Genomic DNA, 20073 nt, shown 5'->3' with positions numbered 1-20073 from the left:
TCATGATCTCCATCGTCGTCGGCTTGACACCTTGATATCCATCGTAGCATCGTTGTCGTCTTGCCAACTATTGCTTCTACAACTATGGCTACCGCATAGTGATAAAGTAAAGCAATTACATGGCGATTGCATTTCATACAATAAAGCGACAACCATAAGGCTCATGCCAGTTGCCGATAACTTCTACAAAACATGATCATCTCATACAATAACTTATATCACATCATATCTTGACCATATCATATCACAACATGCCCTGCAAAAACAAGTTAGACATCCTCTACTTTGTTGTTGCAAGTTTTACGTGGCTCCTATGGGCTTCTAGCAAGAACCGTTCTTACCTACACATCAAAACCACAACGATTTTTCCTCAAGTGTGTTGTTTTAACCTTCAACAAGGACCGGCCGTAGTCAAATTCGATTCAACTAAAGTTGGAGAAACAGACACGCGTCAGCCACCTTTATGCAAAACAAGTTGGATGTCTGTCGGTGGAACCAGTCTCATGAACGTGGTCATGTAAGGTTGGTCCGGACCGCTTCATCCAAAAATACCACCGAATCAAAATAAGACGTTGGTGGTAAGCAGTATGGCTATTATCGCCCACAACTCTTTGTGTTCTATTCGTGCATATCATCTACGCATAGACCTGGCTCTGATACCGCTGTTGGGGAACGTAGCATGCGATTTCAAAAATATTCCTACGATCACGCAAGATCTATCTAGTAGATGCATAGCAATGAGAGGGGGAGAGTGTGTCCACGTACCCTCATAGACCGAAAGCGGAAGCATTTGCTGAACGCGGTTGATGTAGTCGAACATCTTCTCGATTCAACCGATCAAGCATTGAACGTACGGCACCTCCGAGTTCAGCACACGTTCAGCTCAATGACGTCCCTCAAACTCTTGATCCAGCAGAGGGTCGAGGGAGAGTTTCGTCAGCACGACGGCGTGGTGAAGGTGATGGTGATGTGATCCGCGCAGGGCTTCGCCTAAGCACTACGACGCTATGACCAGAGGAGTAAACTGTGGAGGGGGCACCGCACACGGCTAAGAGAATAACTATTGTGCTTTGGGTGCCCCCTGCCCCCGTATATAAAGGAGGAGAGGGAGGAGGTCGTCCATGGGGTGCGCCATAGGGGGACTGACTAGGGCTCCCAATCCTAGTCGCCCCCCCTTCCTTTCTTTCGGAGGGGGAAAAGGGAAGGAGAGGGAGAGGAAGAGGGAAAGAGGAAAGGGGGTTGCGCCCCCTCCCCCTTGTCCAATTAGGACTCCCTTGGGGGGCGTGCGCCACCCCTTGCGGGCTCCCCTCTCTCTCCCATATGGCCCATGAAGGCCCATTACTTCCCCAGGGGGTTCCGGTAATCCCCTCGGTACTCCAAAATATACCCGAACCATTCCGTTGTCCGAATATCATTGTCCAATATATCAATATTTACCTCTCGACCATTTCGAGACTCCTCGTCATGTCTGTGATCTCATCCGGGACTCCGAACAATCTTCGGTCACCAAAACACATAACTCATAATACAAAACATCATCGAACGTTAAGCGTGCGGACCCTACGGGTTTGAGAACTATGTAGACATGACCGAGACACATCTCCGATCAATAACCAACAGCGGAACCCGGATGCTCATATTGGTTCCTACATATTCTACAAAGATCTTTGTCGGTCAAACCGCAATGACAACATACGTCATTCCCTTTGTCATCGGTATGTTACTTGCTCGAGATTCGATCCTTGGTATCATCATACCTAGTTCAATCTCGTTACCAGCAAGTCTCTTTACTCATTCTGTAATGCATCATCCTGCAACTAACTTATTAGTCACATTGCTTGCAAGGCTTATTATGATGTGCATTACCGAGAGGGCCCAGAGATACCTCTCCGATACTCGGAGTGACAAATCCTAATCTCGATCTATGCCAACCCAACAAACACCTTCGGAGATACCTGTAGAGCATCTTTATAATCACCCAGTTAGGTTGTGACGTTTGATAGCACACAAGGTATTCCTCTGGTATCCGGGAGTTGCATAATCTCATAGTCAAAGGAATATGTATATGACATGAAGAAAGCTATAGCAATAAAACTGAACGATCAACATGCTAAGCTAACGGATGGGTCTTGTCCATCACATCATTCTCCTAATGATGTGATCCCATTCATCAAATGACAACACATGTCTATGGTTAGGAAACTTATCCATCTTTGATCAACGAGCTAGTCTAGTAGAGGCTTACTAGGGACACAGTGTTTTGTCTATGTATCCACACATGTATCAAGTTTCTGGTTAATACAATTCTAGCATGAATAATAAACATTTATCATGATATAAGTAAATATAAAATAACAACTTTATTATTGCATCTAGGGCATATTTCCTTCAGTTCAAGTCCTCCATGTGAGCATGTGAGAAGATCCTACGGGATTCAAGGCCCCTCACGAGAAGATCCGTCTAGGATTCAAGGCCTCCTCTTGGAGATGAACTTTACCTTCTATCTTTCCCTTTGTTGTTCTTGTATCTTGTGGATCTATGTGTTTGTTAGTCTAGTGGATGTGTGATTGGACTTGTTCTTGAGTGTTTCCTCTTATTCCCCTCGTGTTCATCGTGGGAATCCCTCCAATCGTGAAAGATCGGCCTACACCGGGTTAGCCCCGTATCAAGAAGGTTCTTAGGAATTCTTATACATCCACTTGGCTAACAAAAACTAAGACAATCAAAGCAACAAATGGATGTATTTAAATGGAGAAAATATGCAAATCAACATGCTCACACAATAAAATAGCAAATGAAATATGTGTCAAACATGCACAACCAATTTTAGAATCTATCAAGCAATTGGCGATGACTAGGTCATCTATATATGAGTATATTGACTTAGGAGTCAAATGAGAACATTTGATCATAGGTCATACTCATTGTTTAAGCACAAGTGGGGTTGCCACTTTTAGATAAAGCATTATGTGTTCACACCATTACAGTTGCTTTAGCTCAATTTTTAGAGCGAAGCTCCCCTAGATGTGATAACCCCCCAAAGAGGGATGAACTAACCTTGGGTTTTGTCGATGATGAATTCATGTAGATAGTGAAGATGTGGATGCTCAATGTTGATGTAGATCATCAAGAGTTCGGAGCAATCCTTTGGAGTTTTGCACTTTCAATACCTACATGGGTTAGTCCAACAAGGAACATACAAGGATATCCATAGACATAGAGAAAAATGCACAAATGATGATGTCCATGAAAGCATTAGGTTACCTTGTCCCTTGTCTTACCAACAAGAGGGTTTGTGACTCCATGAACTTGGTGCAAGATATGAAAGTTGATTGCACAAGTCCTTGCCAAAATGAACATGAGTGAAGTATATTGGTGGATTCACCCTCAAGAACACTCTAGTTCTTCTTCTTTGGGACCCACATCAACTTGATGGGAATCCTTGGAGTTGTAGTTGAACTTGATGAAGTAGAGCTTGACGTATTCTTGGGAACCCACTTGACCATGGCTTTAGGAGCTTCTTCAAATGAGTCAATCTCCTCTTGAAGCTTGTCCTTTGCCTTTTAGCTTGTGGTCTTGTGGTGAAAGATCATCTTGAGCTTGTGTTCCCTTAAATGAAGTGGGGTCATACTTCTCTTGTTGAGGAACAAACTTTGTCTTGGGGTATTGATCTTCTTCCCATTGAACTCCATTTGCATTGAACTTTCATTCAAAACCAACACCTTGATTCTTCCGGTGTCTTCCTTGCTTGAGTACAATTTCCTCAAATTGCTTACTCCCGACAAGACTCTTGTAAACACCTTTCTCTATAATTCCCTTCAATAAGCTATTTTCTTGCTCAAGTGTAACTTGGCTGAGAGAATCATTAGTGGAATCAAGAGAATTACTATAAGAAACAATATTGGATTTTGCATGGTTATTGTTACTACTAGAAGAAGAATCTTTCTTGCTCTTGTTACTAGGTTTAACTTGTGGCATGTAAGTAGACAAGAGGAGATGTTTGGCAATGTAATAAGAACCCTTTTTCGAAGATCATCATTGATTGATTTTAGGAACTCATGCTCTTGCTTTAAATTTAGCTTCTCGAAGCGTAGCTTCTCATGAGTTCTTAGGAGCTCTCTATGATCCTCTTGATTTGTTTCATGAGCTAACTTAAGAGTGTTTAGTTCTTTTAGACAATCAATCTCCTTATTATCATTTTCATTTCTTTCATCTCGATTAGCATGATTACTAGCAAGTTCATTATAGCTCACAGCACTAGTTTTATCAACAAGCAAATCATCATCACCTAGGAAATCATCTTCATCACTATTGAAATCAAGATACTCGGGGTGTGATACCTTGGGGACTTTAGCCATGAAGCATCTTCCAATTCCTTCATTTGGTGAATCAAATATGTCATGGGAGTTGGATGATACTAGTGCAAGACCAGCAACACCTTCATCTTGTGTATATTCGGAGTCGGGGTGATAGTTTCTCTTAGAGTAGTTGTCGGAGTTGGAGCCGTAAATCCAGTCACCAATATGAGCTTGATGTCTTCGTCTTGTGTAGCTCTTTTATGACTTGTCTTTCCTTTCTTAATTCTTGCTTCTTTGAGAGGGTCTTCGTTCATACACTACTAGGGAAAACCTTATACACAGAACTTTTGCAGTAGCGCTGGATAAAATGGGGCGTTGCTGCTACTTAGCAGTAGCGCGGTGCAACAAAAGGCGCTACTGCTATGAACATAGCAGTAGCACGGCCAGGGCGAAGAGCGCTACTACTAAAAGTACCCCACCATTGCCGCCAGGCTAAGTGTAGTAGTAGCGCTTTCTCCTAAACCGCGCTACTGCTAATCCAGCCTTATACCCACGCGCGCCCGCCCGTTTTCTCACTCTCATGTCTCACTATCGCGGTCGCCGTCCTCCTCCTACCATCGCCCCCGTCGCCGCTGCCGCCGACGTTGTTGCATTGTTGTGGGTGTCGCCGCCGTCCTCCTGCCTTGGTAAGCCTCCTCCTTCTCCTCTTCCTCCTCCCTCCTACCTCCTCTAGCTACCCCTCCTCCCTCCTCCGCCCCACTCCTCCCTCCTCTAGCTGCCTCTCCTCCTCCCCTCGTCCCTCCCCCTGCTCCTCCCTCCTCTAGTCGCCCCTCCATCAACAGCACCTCCTCCCTCCATAGCCCCTCCTCCCTCCACAACCCCTACTCCCTCCATAGCCCCTCCTCCCTCCATAGCCCCTCCTCCCTCGATAGATTTAGTTGATAGTATAGATAGGTAGAATGTAGGTTTTTTCAATGGTATAGATAGGTAGAATTTGTAGAATGTACAAAGAATTTAAGTGGTTAATAGAACTAATTTATTTATAGTAAGTTCTTAATAGAACTACTTGAATTAGTAAGAAAAATAATTATTTTTATTTATAGTAAGTACTTAGTTGAACTAGTTGAATTAGTAAGAAAATTAATTATTTTTATTTATAGTAAGTGCTTAGTTGAACTAGTTGAATTAATAGAACTAGTTTATTTTTAGTAAGAAAATTTAGGTATAGAAATTTTTTGTAATTTTGTTTTTCAATATAGAAATGTATTGGAAAATTTATTTATTTTTATGTCATTATCACTTTGTCATCAAAGAATGCTATATGAGATTTGATGATCTAAAATTGTACTCGGTGGAATATGCGGGCTTTGTAGAGTCGTGTCTCCTTGGAGTGATCATCATCCGAGCTACCTCTACTTCCTCTACACCCGAGTCGGTGAGCTAAAAGTCCACCTCATCCTTCTCCACTCCTCGGTGTGTTGAATAGAGTAGAACTAGGGTATTTAGTCGGTGAGCTCATGTGCGAATGCTTATGATAATTGATCCGGATGGAATTGCAAGTTTAAGCATCGTTGTATGTGTATGGACATCTTTGTATCTCAGGGAAAATCCGAGTGGCCTATGTTTTGCCGGAGTGTTGATTCATTTCCGTTCCGGCAAATTTCAGGCTCTCAATATGTCCTATTTTAGCAAAGGTCATGCCTTTTTTCCGTGAATTTAAGCATGACTTGTGCTAGAATATGTAGGAAATATCAAGTGCCCCGGATTTTCTAGAAAGAGAATTAAACGACATTTTGAGTTGACTTTAAGTCTGTCAGGGCTCCATACATGGCAGTAAAAAAATCGGCGAGGGGGAGTCTTCACCATATATGAGAGAAGAAGAATGCCGACTGTTGTTGTGGGGGTCGCTTCTCCTTCTTCTCTTTATGCTAGACCTTTGTTATGCACTAGGGGAAGAAGGAGTAGCAACCATCATTGACGGTCGAAAAATCGGTGAGGGAGTGTCCACCATATATGAGAGAAGAAGAATGTCGACTGTTGTCGTGGGGGTCGCTTCTCTTTCTTTTCCTTGTGCTAGATATTTGTAATGCACTAGGTAAAGGAGGAGTAGCGACCATCACCGACGGTCGCAATATCAGAGAGGGAGTGCCCACCATATACGTGAGATGAGAGTTTAGGAAGGAAGACTCGACAGACCTAAAGTCAACCCGTTGCATATTGAGTAATAGTGATCCGTGTGTTGAGTTTCCTGGTAGTTGCCTTCGATCGATTTTCAATTAATGTTTCAACTATGAACATAGGAAATGCCTGACGATGAAAAGGATTTCGGTATGTGCGAATACTGCGAAGGCGAGCGCGGCCTGTGTGACAGGCCTCACCTAGTTGGTGGTAGGCGCTTCAGCATCAAGCTGGATGAGACCTTCGAAGTGGATACAATAAGTCACAACGACAAGTCTTTTTTCGTAATTAAGCATGACTTATGCTTCTTTTGCTTCAACTTATAATTTTATTTTTTTACTATTCTACTAGTGTATCCCCTGCCATGCAAGAATGTATGTCTTGGATAAGATTGGTTTCAGTACTATGGAAAGTATGGAGGTAAAGAGAGTTCACTTGAGGACCGATCATGGTTATACTTTTGCCGTAAAATTATACAATGCAGACACCTACACCTATTTTGAATGCAAAAATTAGAGAGCACTATGCAAGGCTTATGCATTTGAACCTGATATGCTTATCACCTTTGATATTCGTCTGGAAGATGAAGTTGAAGGTAATATCGACATCTGGGTCGATGTGTAGACGCCTCCAGTTCTACCATTATGTGAGTTTCTCAACCATATTTATGTCTTGGATATTGTTTATTCAAAAATAGTTGACAACTAATTTCTATTGACATCTTATTATTCAGAAAAACATGTCTGGCGCTTGGTAGACATGACCTATTACTGTCCCAGGGCTGAACTAAACTGCGAGGAGATAAGTCATTATGTTTCATGGCTTGAGGATCTTGATACTGTCAAGACAGATTATTTTCCTGGACTTCGAAATATTAGAACTCAAAACGTGCGACCACTAGCGTGCGTATTGAACTACGGTCACATCTATTTAGGAAAGATGGTAAGATTTTTACTATTTGTCCTCGGTGCATCTTTTGCATACATTATTTTTTAAGCTAAACTTTATTGCTAAGTATGTTACTACAATGTTCTTCAACGGGGACTCCCAATGATAGTTGTGCCTCATTGGATCGAGGCTAAAGGTCGCATGAAAATGGTTAGCTTACGGCCAAGACATCCTACACTGCACATGAGTGCATTTAGAATTTCTTGAAGCGAGCAAGTCTTAATAGTCAAAGACTGGAGCAAAATTGTGAAGGATCGCAGCAGAGAAGTACTAGGGGGCAGCAATCAGAAGCGCGGGCCACAATTAGGAGACAGGTTCATCTGCATGCTCCAATATGATGAACCAGGAGTGCTACACATGTTCTATGCTATTTTACCTGAGAGAGAGAGAGAGCAGCAGCAGGAGTGATTAGCTAGCTAGAATGAGTTTGAAGATGATGATGTGCTACACTATGACTATGATGATTAAATAACTAGTGTTGGTGGTAATGACTATGATGATTATTATTAACTAGTGTTGGTGGTAATGACTAGGCTTTTCCCTAGTAGTGATAACAATCATCTCTACTCCTCTCTCTCGGAGGTGATTCGTCTCTTCTACTTCTCCTTTTTCATGAGTCTTCCCTTTTCTTGTAGGGAGCCATACACTCATTGGAATAGTGTCAGGGTCTTCCACAATTGTAGCAATTACGATCACGACTAGAAGATCTTTTCTCATTGTAGGACCTTGACTTGGAGCTTCTCCCTTTGCTTCTACTCTTGTAGAACTTGTTGAAGCTTTTCACCATTAAGATCAATTCTTCATTGGAGACTAACTTGTCACTTGATGTTGTAGGAGAAGCTTTGTATGCACCACTTGACTTGTTGTGGAGGTCTTCCTTATCCTTGAGTGACATCTCATGAGCAACAATTCTACCAATGACTTATGTGGGCTTGAGATGTTTGTAATTGGGCATCATTTGGATCAATGTGCACACGGTATCATATTTGCCATCCAAAGCTCTAAGGATCTCCTTGATGAGAGCAATCTCTTCACTTCCTAAGCCGGCAATCTCATTTGTGATGAGAGCAAATCTAGAGTACATTTCAGCGACTCCTTCACCATCTTTCATCTTGAACTTGTCAAGTTGACTTTGAAGCACATCCAACTTGGATCTTTGACGGATTCGGTACCTTCGTGCATATCAACCAAAGTATACCAAATTTCCTTTGCATTCTCAAGGCGGCTGATTTTGTTGAATTCCTCGGGGCATAATCCATTGAAGAGAACATCACAAGCTTGAGCATTGTATTGCAACATCTTCAATTCTTCCACGGTCGCTTCACGATCCGGTTCTCTACCATCCTCAAAGAATTCACCTTGCAAGCCAATACGAACAACAGCCCAAACGGCGGGGTTATGACCAAGAATATGCATTTTCATCTTATGCTTCCAACTAGCAAAATATGTACCATCAAAATAAGTACCTCTATTGTGATAGTTACTCTCAGTAGACGCCATACTCTTCTAGGTTGTGAAACCAAGGCTATGATCAACAAAGCAATGGAAATCAAGGCTTACGGAGACCAAAGCTCTGATACCACTTGTAGGATTGAAAGTATGTCTAGAGGGGGATTAGACTACTTGACCAAATAAAAATCTTTCCTTTCCCCAATTTTAGTTTTGGACGGACTTTAGCAATTATGACAAGTCAAGCAATCAACCTACACATGCAATTCTAAGAGTATAGCGGCGGAATATAAAACATTGCATACTAAGGTAATGGGAAGGGTTTGGATAAGGCAAATGCTATGGAGACACGAAGGTTTCTGGCGTGGTTCCAATAGGTGGTCCTATTGTACATCCACGTGGATGGAGACTTCAACCCACGAAGGGTAACGGCTGCACGAATCCACGGAGGGCTCCACCCACGAAGGGTCCACGAAGAAGCAACATTGTCTATCCCACCATGGCCATCGACCATGAAGGACTTGCCTCACTCGGGTAGATCTTCACGAAGTAGGCGATCTCCTTGCCCTTACAAACTTCTTGGTTCAACTCCACATCATGACGGGGGCTCCCAAGCGACACCTAACCAATCTAAGAGACACCACTCTCCAAAAGGTAATAGACAGTGTGTTGATGATGAAAGCCTCGCCCTTGTGCTTCAAATGATATTCTCCCCAACACTCAACTCTCTCACACAGATTTGGCTATGGCGAAAGAAGGATTTGAGTGGAAAGCAACTTGGGGAAGGCTAGAAATCAAGGTTCAAATGGTAGGAATGGAATCTCTTGATCTCTCAACACATGAGTAGGTGGTTCTCTCTTAGAAAATGAATGGTGGAAGTGTAAGCATGTTCTGATAGCTCTCCTCAATGAGAAAGAAGGGGCAGAGGGGTATATATAGCCTCCACACAAAAATCCAACCGCTACACACTTTTGACCCATCTCGGTGGCACCGACCAAAAAAACTCGGTGGCACTAATCTGTGCAAAAATATGAACGTTAGGAATCTCGGTGGGACCAACGGGAACAACTCGATGGGACCGATGTGCTAGGGCTTAGGGCAAACCTCATCTCGGTGGCACCGATTGCATCATCTCGGTGGGACCGAAGTGAAGCAATAATGCAACCGAGAATCAGTCATGCCATCTCGGTGAGACCGATTGCAACATCTTGGTAAGACCGAAGTGATTGCAACAAGTCACAGAGAGCTAGCAAGGCCATCTAGGTGGGACTGAGATCCATATCGGTGGAACCGAATTGTTAGGATTTTGGCTGTGCTAAGTCCAGATGAACTCGGTGGCTCCGAATGGGAAATATCGGTGAGGCCGAGTTGGGAATTAGGGTTTGGACATATTTGGCTAGAGAAAGTGGTGAGGGTTTTGGAGCAATATCACTAAGCACTTGAGCAAATAGATCATTAAGGCTACTAATAATGGGGAGTATCATATACTAGTATCATGCATATGATACTAGTGTATGATACTACCTCCATAGTGCATAGTATCATAAAGTAGTATCATAGATGATCGTATTTATTGCCATGCATGACGCAAAGTAGCATAGCATTTAACATGATACGATATCTACCTATGTTACTCTAACCCTCTCTCTCTTCTTTAATTGTGTGCCACATAAGCATGTTTGCTAGTCCCAAGTGCATGTTACCGGTTATGTTACTCCCACTATGGCCAGCCTAAGCAACACCTCATCCCCTTTTAATAGTATTGGCTTTCCTATGGACTCAATGTGATCTTGGATCATTTAAACAAAAATGTAGAGTCTTGAGCTTTTCGCAATCCTTGTCCTTAGCATTTTGAGGGGTCCACATCTCTAGTCCATGTCATGCCAATCATTGAACATCCTGAAATACTTATCTCAAATGGATATTAGTTCAACGAGATATATGTTGTTATGAATTACCAAAACCACTTGGGGATTAGTTGCATTTTCACCTTCGCATGTCATGTGTTTACCTCTCATAACCTTACTACTCAAGTACACATTTCAACATTGAAGTTTAAAGATCCAAAATGTGCATTCATAATCCTCGAGTAAGTAAAGTTTCGTAAGTAAATCCCATGCCACCAAACTCTATATGACACCATAAATAGCACCATTTAGAGCAACTTTAGCAGAGTCGCCATGTTGACAACCTCGATATGCATATGGACCGCGCTCGATGCATTATGGAGGCTGCTAAGGTGATGCGCAGCGTATACATGTTGGTTGCCTCCATATCATGGGACCCACTCATCAGTGGGGCATTCTTTTTCTCCGGTCTCTCTCTGGTCCCCACACGAGGTGGTGGACTGAAGTTTCCTTGGCGCCATACACACAACTCTCATATGGAGGCGCTACAAAAGTTGGCACACAAAATATGGAGCATGAGAGGCCAAATATTGAGAGCGCTTCATAAATCCTGGTGATTCTGACATGTATGTCGACTCCGCTAGTTTTTTTTGGGTCAGAATTGCCATATTGACAGTTATTATGGCAATTGGCCACTATAAAGACTCTACTAGAATTGCTCTTAATTAGGCGACACTTCTTTTTGTCACTGTTTTTTGTCTCATAGGTGATCATATTCATTTGTGATGCAAAACTGGGGTTACATGGTGCTTCAGAAAACAAGTTTATGTGTTTGCTCTTGGTTCTTGATTTTTTTTTTCTAGTTTGCTCTCTCCCGCAAAGCATCCGTGAAATACTACATCGAGCCCCATTCGGAACACGTGAACAAAAAGCCGTACAAATAGGATTAAAAGACAAGAATAGCACAAAATCACTTCTTTTTTCGCGCGGAAGCACAAAATTATTCTTGGAAGCCCATTTGAAAGAGAGAAAAACATTCAGTGGATGGGGAAGTTTTCTCTTTTGATAGGGGAATGCCCTTGCGTGGTGGCCGAGGCCCGAGGCAGCCAAGCTCTGGCATCCCTCTGCGATATCCAGAGCGCGCCCCCTTTCTCCCAGCTACACGCGGCGCAGCAGAGGCCCGGGCGAATCTTCCGATTTGTTGTGCGATGCAAATCATGGGGTAGAAACAGTGTTCAGAATCACCGCAATAAAACAGTGTTTAGAGAAAAGCTCCAACAATGCTTTCCTCTCTGCTCCAAAGCCAATGCTATGGAGCCGAGTTCGCTGCGGAAACCCCGCAAATTCCCTTCAATCCAGGGGCCAAGGGTGAGCACAGGTAGCAGAAGCAAAAGATAAGATCCCTAAAAAAAAGGTTAACAAGATGGGCACAGTAAAGAGGTTAACGACAAGATGGTAGATGGGCACAGTTTGAAAGAAGTTGCACACTTCCATTTACTGTCCTTTCTGCGAGAAGCGTCTTTGCCCCTTTTCCCGGTCTTGTGAAGCCCTACTCCTGTAGCCCCTGCCCGCCGGGCGCGGGGCCACCCACACCCACATGCGAGAACCCAACCAAAGCTAGAGCCAGTCCAGCCCGCGTGACCCTCCCATCCGGCGGCTCAGGTCGCGCCCCCACCAAGCGCCGCAGAATCCCAGCCGTCCACCCACACAAGCACACAGCACCTCACCTCCAGCCTCCCCTCCTCGGTCCCTCCCTTCCCTGCCCTCTCCTTCCCGCAAGTACACAGCGCCCACGCAGAACCAGCGTCTCCGCCCGGGCCCACTCGTCAGCCTCACTGACACACCCACTACCCACTACCCACACCGTCGCACAGGCCTCCCTAGACCCCTCCTCTCTCTCGCCAATTTCGCATGCACCGGCAGCGGCGGCCGTCTCCAGGATCAAGAACCCCAAATTTTTTCCCCTCCTCTTTTCTCCCCGCCGGTTCTTCTTGCCGTCGCCGCTCACCCGAGAAGAAGGGAGGGCTCTTGCTGCCGCTTCGTCCTTGCATTTGTGTGAGAGCGCTTGTGAGCGGGGGAGGCCATGGCGGATCCGGACGCCGACGAGAGCCCGGACTTGTGGCAGCTCTTCTGCCACTACGACCGGCTCTACTTCCGCGGCGAGCTCGACGCCGCCGCCTTCGCCGTCGAGTGGGCCTACCCGCGCATGAGGACGACCACGTACGTGCGCCTCTTGCACTCCCCGTTTCTTCGATTTTTGGGGTTGGGGCAGGGGTGGGGGGGTGGGGGGCAGGTAGGTTCTTGTTGGTGCCCCCGGTAGGCGATGCCTTGCTCACCGAATTTGTTCTAGCGTCTTCCAACGACAGTCCTGCCTAGGATCGTGGTGCTTTGGATTCTTCCCAATCTCCTCAAAGAGAAATGTTTCATTGTTTAGCATTTGACGCCTCGATTCACATAAAAGACGCCTTTTTTTTCCTTCTTCTTTCGATTCTTCGTAATCTTGCCTTCCATTCCCTGTTCTCCATGTGGGAGGCTGGGTGCTTCCGAGGGAATCGTGTAAAATGTTCAGATTCCCGAGGGTTGTTGTTCTTCAAATTAGTTTTTTTTTTTTGCGTGTGTCGTAGAGTTCGCTCCAACATCGATGGTGCCCGAGTTTTATTTTCCCCGTTGGTGTTCGAGATTAAAAAACCTTAATAATAGGATTACAAACTCATGTTTCGTAAGGCGTAAATACATGTGCATTGCAGACTCTGCTAGAGGTTATTGCTTCGCTGTACGTATCTATTCACAGTGCAAAAATGCCTAGGAAAAGGAAATGATTCATTGGCTATTACAGCATTACGTCAAATCGGTGTATTTAAATTTTTGCATGTGTGTCTATAGATACAGGAAAAAATAAGTATTCCTACAAAAATTATTGTTTGTGCTCCAGATGCTATTTACAGTAAGGTACTTCAGATCTTGTTGTGTGTGTGTGTGTGTGTTTGCTTTCAAATATACTCCCATTGACTGCTTGGTTGAGCTAAGCTCAACATTCATTTTTGTAGATGGCAGCATATCCTTAATGAGCTTATTATTGCATTAGCTAGATATACTTTAACAAAAACATTTTCTTACTATATGTTCATTCTGGACTATAAATGTGTATTATATACTACTGTTCTGCTCAATTATTAAATTGTGTTTGCACAGTTTATATGAAAATAAAATAAAGAAAGCACTGATTTCATTGTCTATAAGCAGTTGTTGACTTGTTTCTGCCTTTGGAGCCATGAGCAAAACCATAATACTCTATGACTTCAAACCTTGATTTTTTTTTTCAAATATAGCATTTTCCCCATTGACTGCTTGCTTGAGCTAAGCTCAACGTTCATTTTTATAGATGACAATAAATACTTAATGTTGATTCTGGACAACATTAAGCACATCCTTAATGTTGATTCTGGACAACATTAAGCACATCCTTAATGTTGATTCCGGACTTTACTTAATGAGCTCATTATCACATTAGCTAGATATACTTCAACAAGAGCATTTTCTTACTATATGTTGATTCTGGACTATAAAATGTGTGTTATATACTGTTCTGCTCAATTATTAAATTGTGTTTGCAACATTTGTATGAAAATAAAATAAAGAAAAACAGAAAGCACTGATTTGATTGTTTATAAGCAGTTGTTTCGGATCCTGTTCCTTTGGAGACATGAGCAAAACCATAACACTCTATGACTTCAAATATTATTTATTTTTTCAAATATAGTAGCATTTTCCCCATTGTCTGCTTGCTTGAGCTAAGCTCAACATTCATTTTTTATACGTAGATGGCAACACATCATTAATGAGCTCATTATTCCAATAGCTGGATAGACTTTAGCAAGAGCATTTTCTTACTATATGTTGGTTCTGAACTATAAAATGTGTGTTATGTAGTGTTGTGCTCAACTATTAAATTGTGTTTAGAAAGTTTATATGAAAATAAAATAAAGAAAGCACTGATTTGATTGTCTATAAGCAGTTGTTTCGGATCCTGTTCCTTTGGAGACCTTAGCAAAATAATACTCTATGAGCCAATGCTGCAATGGCGCACAAATGCTGATATGAAGAATGCCCTGCTGCATCTGATGATTCATGCAATCATATTTGTAAAGCATGGTATGAAGAACCTCGGGTAAATGCTTATTCCTTTTAACTAAGGTTACGTGTTCAAATTTTAGTCATCGCCCAGCCTGCCTGTAGCTTAATTTTTCTGTGCATTCATGTACCAGCCATGGTCCTGTTTTCCGTGATTGGATGGATGCTATCAACACTTGCACTGCTGAGGATCTCATGGTTAGTATTTTCTGGCAGCTATGTTTTTAACCATTACGGCCCATTGATGATTTGGATTTATGCTTGCACCACCCTACCCAGAGACCGACGGGTGGCTACCGTATCACCACTACCCATGATTTCAGTGAGGAAAAATCCTGCAACATCCAGGGGATTCCATGGAAGGTACTGCTTTCCATAGTTCTCTTTTTATTGTTTCCTTTTTGTTAAATTTCTTTCTAGTTTACCTCTTACTAGCATGTTCAAATTGTTAAATTTCAGTGTGAATGGTGTGGCGTTACACTTCTGAGGGCAACGAATTTGGGACCTCCATCTGATTCCTGCTGTATCGAGAATGTTAGCGAAGATGCAACCTGTGGCAACATGCTTTGCCAGTGGCACAAGTAAGACTGCATAAGTTTACCCTGACATATAACTCATGATGTTTATCGATATAGTTGTAAAGTTGCACCTTACATTCTTAATTGTTGTTTTCTCCCACAAAGTCGATAAAGATATGCCCTTGGACTCTGGGTGGTGCATTTCTTCTTGTTAATTGCTCTGAATCATTTAGATGCAGAATAACCTCTCAAACTCATAATTAGATGCATATGCCACTTGTTTGTTATTTTTAATACTCTCCATGACTTCTCTTAATGTATTTCTAGATAATATTTACTTTTGACTAATGTTTGCAAGGTGAACTTCAAAGGTGTATTGACTGATGCTATTTTCTGCAGCCACAAGATGGATTGTGGTGGTACATATGTGGTAACCAAACCACGAGGGCAAAGGATGGTCCGAAAAGGTACAGTCAGAATCAGTATCTAATACACTTTTGGTTATGAGCTCTGAACTAACCATAAAGAGTATCAAGGTCAAACTTGGATGCCGTGCTTCAGTTTTACTATTACGCCTAAATTTTGTTTGGTATATGACTATTCTTGCATTCTTGTGTCTTAATTTTTCAGCATACAACTGTCTGTGCCCACATTTTATTTTTAATTCTGTAGCAATGCATTCAAGAATCAAGATAGTTGCCCTGTATTAGAAAATTCTTTGCTGATGTTGTAGGTGTTTATCTATTATATATTCTTTATTCTATACAATTAAGTGAAAAAGCAAGATGTTTGTGTCAGGAGTGGCACTGAAACTAAAACCATGATGTCTGACAAAAAATAGATCATCTGTTGCCTTACGAATGAAGGATCAAGTCCACTGTATGGTAACTCCAGAACACTTACACTTGAGTAACTTGGTGGGTCGTGTAAACATGTTGCTATAGTGATTTTTTTGCTTAATCATTTCATTATGTGAACTTTGGTGCTTCCAACACTAGTGTGAAATATTGTTCGCGTAGACTTCAAAACCAAAGACAATTCTTGCTATAGGTAACTTGTTATTGTAGTAAATTCATGTTGCCACATCAACTTACAACATGGCTTCTTCAGGTGGAGAGTTGCTTCTTCGGACTGGAACAACTGAAATGACCAAGTCACAAGGAGCTGTACAACAATCAGATTCAGATGAAGTGCAGAAAGCAATTGTTTTGTCTGCAGCCCCTCGCAGTCGGAGAAGATTGAAGCCGAAGCAAGAGTTTGTTGCATGGGAGAATATTGAACTTTTGTCTATGGGGAGTCGCAGTGATGCAAAATCAGTGGGTAGTAGCTCCTCAAAGAAGGCAGAGGATGTCCTTTCGAGCCAACTGAAACGGAAGCAAACATCTGTTACATCAGAGAAGCATGGGTTTCTCTCACTAGGGAGTTGCGACAATGCAAAATCGTCGGGAAGTAACACCTCCAGGAAGGCAGGAAAGTTCCATGAGCCAGATGATGTTAAGCCTTATGCATCCCAGAAAAAATTGAAGCTAGTGCAGGACTTGGCCGCATCGGAGGAATATGGAGCTTTCTCTCTAGGGACTTGCAACAGTGCAAAACCACCACGAAGCAGCACATCCAGGAATGCAGAGAAGTGGTGCAAGTCCGAGGGTGTTGAGAAATCCACTGTCCCATGGCCTGCTGCGCCCCCTCAGAAAATGAAGCTTGAGCAAGACTCTTCCCTTTACTCCATAGGGCCTTTTCCTCAGTTGCAGGGTTTTGTTACATTCCAGAAACATGGGGTTGCAAAACCATCAAAAAGTATCACCCCAGACAGAGTAGGCAAGCTGCATAAGCCGGATGGTGTTGAGAACTCCGGTGTCCCGCCTTCCACGCCCCTAAAAAAACTGAAGCTAGAGAAGGACCCAGTTGCATCCGAGAAACATGGGGTGGCAACATCAAGAAGCCTACCTGCTGCACCTCTCACAAAGCTGAAGCCAGACTTGGTTGCATCGGAGAAGAGTTTTGGTTGCGGCAATGCAAAAGTACCGGACAACATCTCCTCACAGATGGCACACAAGAAACTTGAGCATGGAGGGGCTCAGAAGCACATTTCTCTGCATGCTGCCCCTCAAACTATGCTGAAGCAACCGAACAAAACCAGCTCCACAGTGAAGGCACCAAAGCAACATAAGTTTGAAGACTTTCGGAAAGCAACTGTTCAGCCTGCCGCCCCTCAGAGTAAACTGAAGCAACCAAACCGTGCTGCGTCGGAGAGGCAAAAGACAAGGAGCAAAACCAAGAGTTGTGCTGGGAAAAAAGAATATGTTTGCTTTAGTCTGTGGCAGAACTTCTATGAACCGGAATGCTCGAGTGGATCGGACGAGCCGCTTGTAAACAAGAGAAGTGTGCGGAGAAAAAGAGAGAGGGAACGTGCGATTCAGATCACATATTCACGGTCAAGGAAGCGAGGCACCAGTGGGATCAGCTCCATCAAGGCCAAACTGGATGAGGAAATCTCATCTGGACACTTGGAGGTCATTGTTATCGATGATGAGGTGATGACTGAAGCCCCTGGAGAACAGTGCAAGGCACCAGCTCCATGCATGAACGTTCCTGTCGTCCCGCCGACTGATCAGGTGACGGCTGAAGCCCCTAGAGGTCAGTCCAAGCCACCAGTTCCATCCAAGGACGTTCCTGCTGTCCCTCCCGCTGATCAGGTGACGGCTGAAGCCCCTAGAGGTATGTCCAAGACACCAGCTCCATCCAAGGACGTTCCTGCTGTCCCTCCCACTGATCAGGTGATGACTGAAGCCCCTAGAGGCATGTCGAAGACACCAGCTCCATCCAAGGACGTTCCTGCTGTCCCTCCCACTGATCAGGTGATGACTGAAACCCCTAGAGGCCAGTCCCAGCCAGCAGCACAGCGCATGGACACTGCCGTCCCTCCTGCGGACCACGGAGATCGGTCCGATCCATCTACGATCATGGACATTGCTGCTGTGCCTCCAGCTATGACCCAAGCCCCTATGGATCAGTCACAGCCACCAGCTCCTTGCTCCATCGCCGCTGATCAGGTGGTTCCACCTCGTTCGGCCGACCTGCCCGGTTTACCTCCTTCAAATCCAAGCAGTTGGGCTGGCGTGATAGACATTTCTGATGATGATGACGACGACGACGACGAATGAACTCCTTTTCCGTCACTCTATATATACTCTGCTTATTCTGGATTAAACTGCTGATCAGTGGTTACCATAGATAGGTACTAGTAACTTATCAACTGGCGTTTCATTAAATTCTGCTGTGGAGGCATAGAGCTCTGATCTGAACGGCGAAACATCCTCCTATAGATGTCTTTCTGTAATATTTTGCGAGACGGTGGCTTGGGCATGGCGAACTGAAGCATGGAGTTAGCTGCACTGTAATGCTGAAGCATGCGCTGTAATTTTTTGTGAGACGGTGGCCTGGGCATGGTGAACTGAAGCATGGAGGTAGTTGAGACTCGTTGTACTCGCTGGATCATTTGCGCCATGTCGTCTATCATTCTTCTTGCTTCGAGAAAATCTCTGTCTAATACTGTGTGGTAAATTGGTTATTGTTGCTCCACATCTACTCCCTCCGTCTCGTAATATAAGAGCGTTTTGACACTACAATAGTGTCAAAATTGCTCTTATATTATAGGACGGAGGAAGTATCATTCTGCGTGCCGTGTTACTGGTTATGTTGTTGCTCCTTGCTTGCCATGGTCTTTTTGTGAACATGCCATTTGCTCGTGAAACATATGTTCATATGACTATGCCGTATGCACCATTGAAATGCATCTTACTGTTATCCTGGGTCAAATAGAGACGAGCATGGGAACGGAAAGGTGAAGAGAAACGGGAGAATGTGGATTGAACATGCTCGCTGATATACGTACTTCTCAGTAGGAACCATGGTATGAAAGCTCTGGAGGTTACCTTACAGGGATACTGTATTTTTGGAAGACGGTCCCCATCGACGAACAGATGCGGTGGATCGATCGGCCGCCACGCACGCACGGCTCATGCGCGCGTCCAACCGAAGGTGGCTCGACGGAGACCCGCGACGGATTTGAGCCAGAGCCATGATTCCACCCGCGCCAAATCCCCTGCGAGTGCGAGCGGCCCTCTCCTCTGGCGCGGCGGCGCTGCTCCTCCACCCCTTTTCCAACAATAAAAGCTCTCAAACGTCGCGGTTGAGACCTAGACAAGACGTTTGGGCAACCTTTTCCACTAGCTGTGTGGCATTTCTGCCAAGCCCATCTTGTGTGTGGCATTTCTGCGAAGCCACATGTTCAAAGTGGCAAATATACGATTTTCTCGACTGTGACGGGCATGACAACGGTGGGGTTTTCACCGTGCCAGACCCCACTCTCCGGAAATGGAAGAATAGTGATTTCGCGAATTTGGCACCGCATACGTTAGTACACACTACAAGCTTGTTTTGTTGCTAGCAATGTTGCAGTCTGCTTGCAAGCGTTGGCCTCTATATATGCCCCAACAGGCGCTTTTTCTTAATGTGCAAAACAAATTTAGACAAAGTCGATAATCCCCTGTAGACCTATGTTCATTTTAATGAAAGCTGCATGCTTTTGTCAGTCGTAACTAACACTAGCGATCAAAGCGTGCCAAGAGAGGAGAGCCAAATATAGGCACTGCAGGTAACGGCAACAAGCCAACAGGAACGGGCTCAATCGCACAGAGACCA

At 43.9% G+C, this 20073-nt stretch overlaps 1 protein-coding gene across 1 annotated transcript; it reads left to right on the top strand.

Moving 5' to 3' along the window:
- Positions 1-12512: 12512 nt before the first annotated feature.
- LOC123121482 (uncharacterized) lies at positions 12513-19088 on the top strand. Its single transcript, XM_044541479.1, has 7 exons — positions 12513-12940; positions 14736-14888; positions 14986-15049; positions 15131-15214; positions 15311-15432; positions 15769-15836; positions 16480-19088. The coding sequence occupies exons 1-7, from the start codon at positions 12804-12806 to the stop codon at positions 18531-18533; spliced, it is 2682 nt and encodes an 893-aa protein (XP_044397414.1). The 5' UTR covers positions 12513-12803; the 3' UTR covers positions 18534-19088.
- Positions 19089-20073: the final 985 nt, after the last annotated feature.

This window comes from Triticum aestivum, chromosome 5D (genome assembly GCF_018294505.1).
Source record: "Triticum aestivum cultivar Chinese Spring chromosome 5D, IWGSC CS RefSeq v2.1, whole genome shotgun sequence".
In the NCBI taxonomy this organism is placed as follows: Eukaryota; Viridiplantae; Streptophyta; class Magnoliopsida; order Poales; family Poaceae; genus Triticum; species Triticum aestivum.
This window is presented reverse-complemented; position numbering and strand designations above follow the sequence as displayed.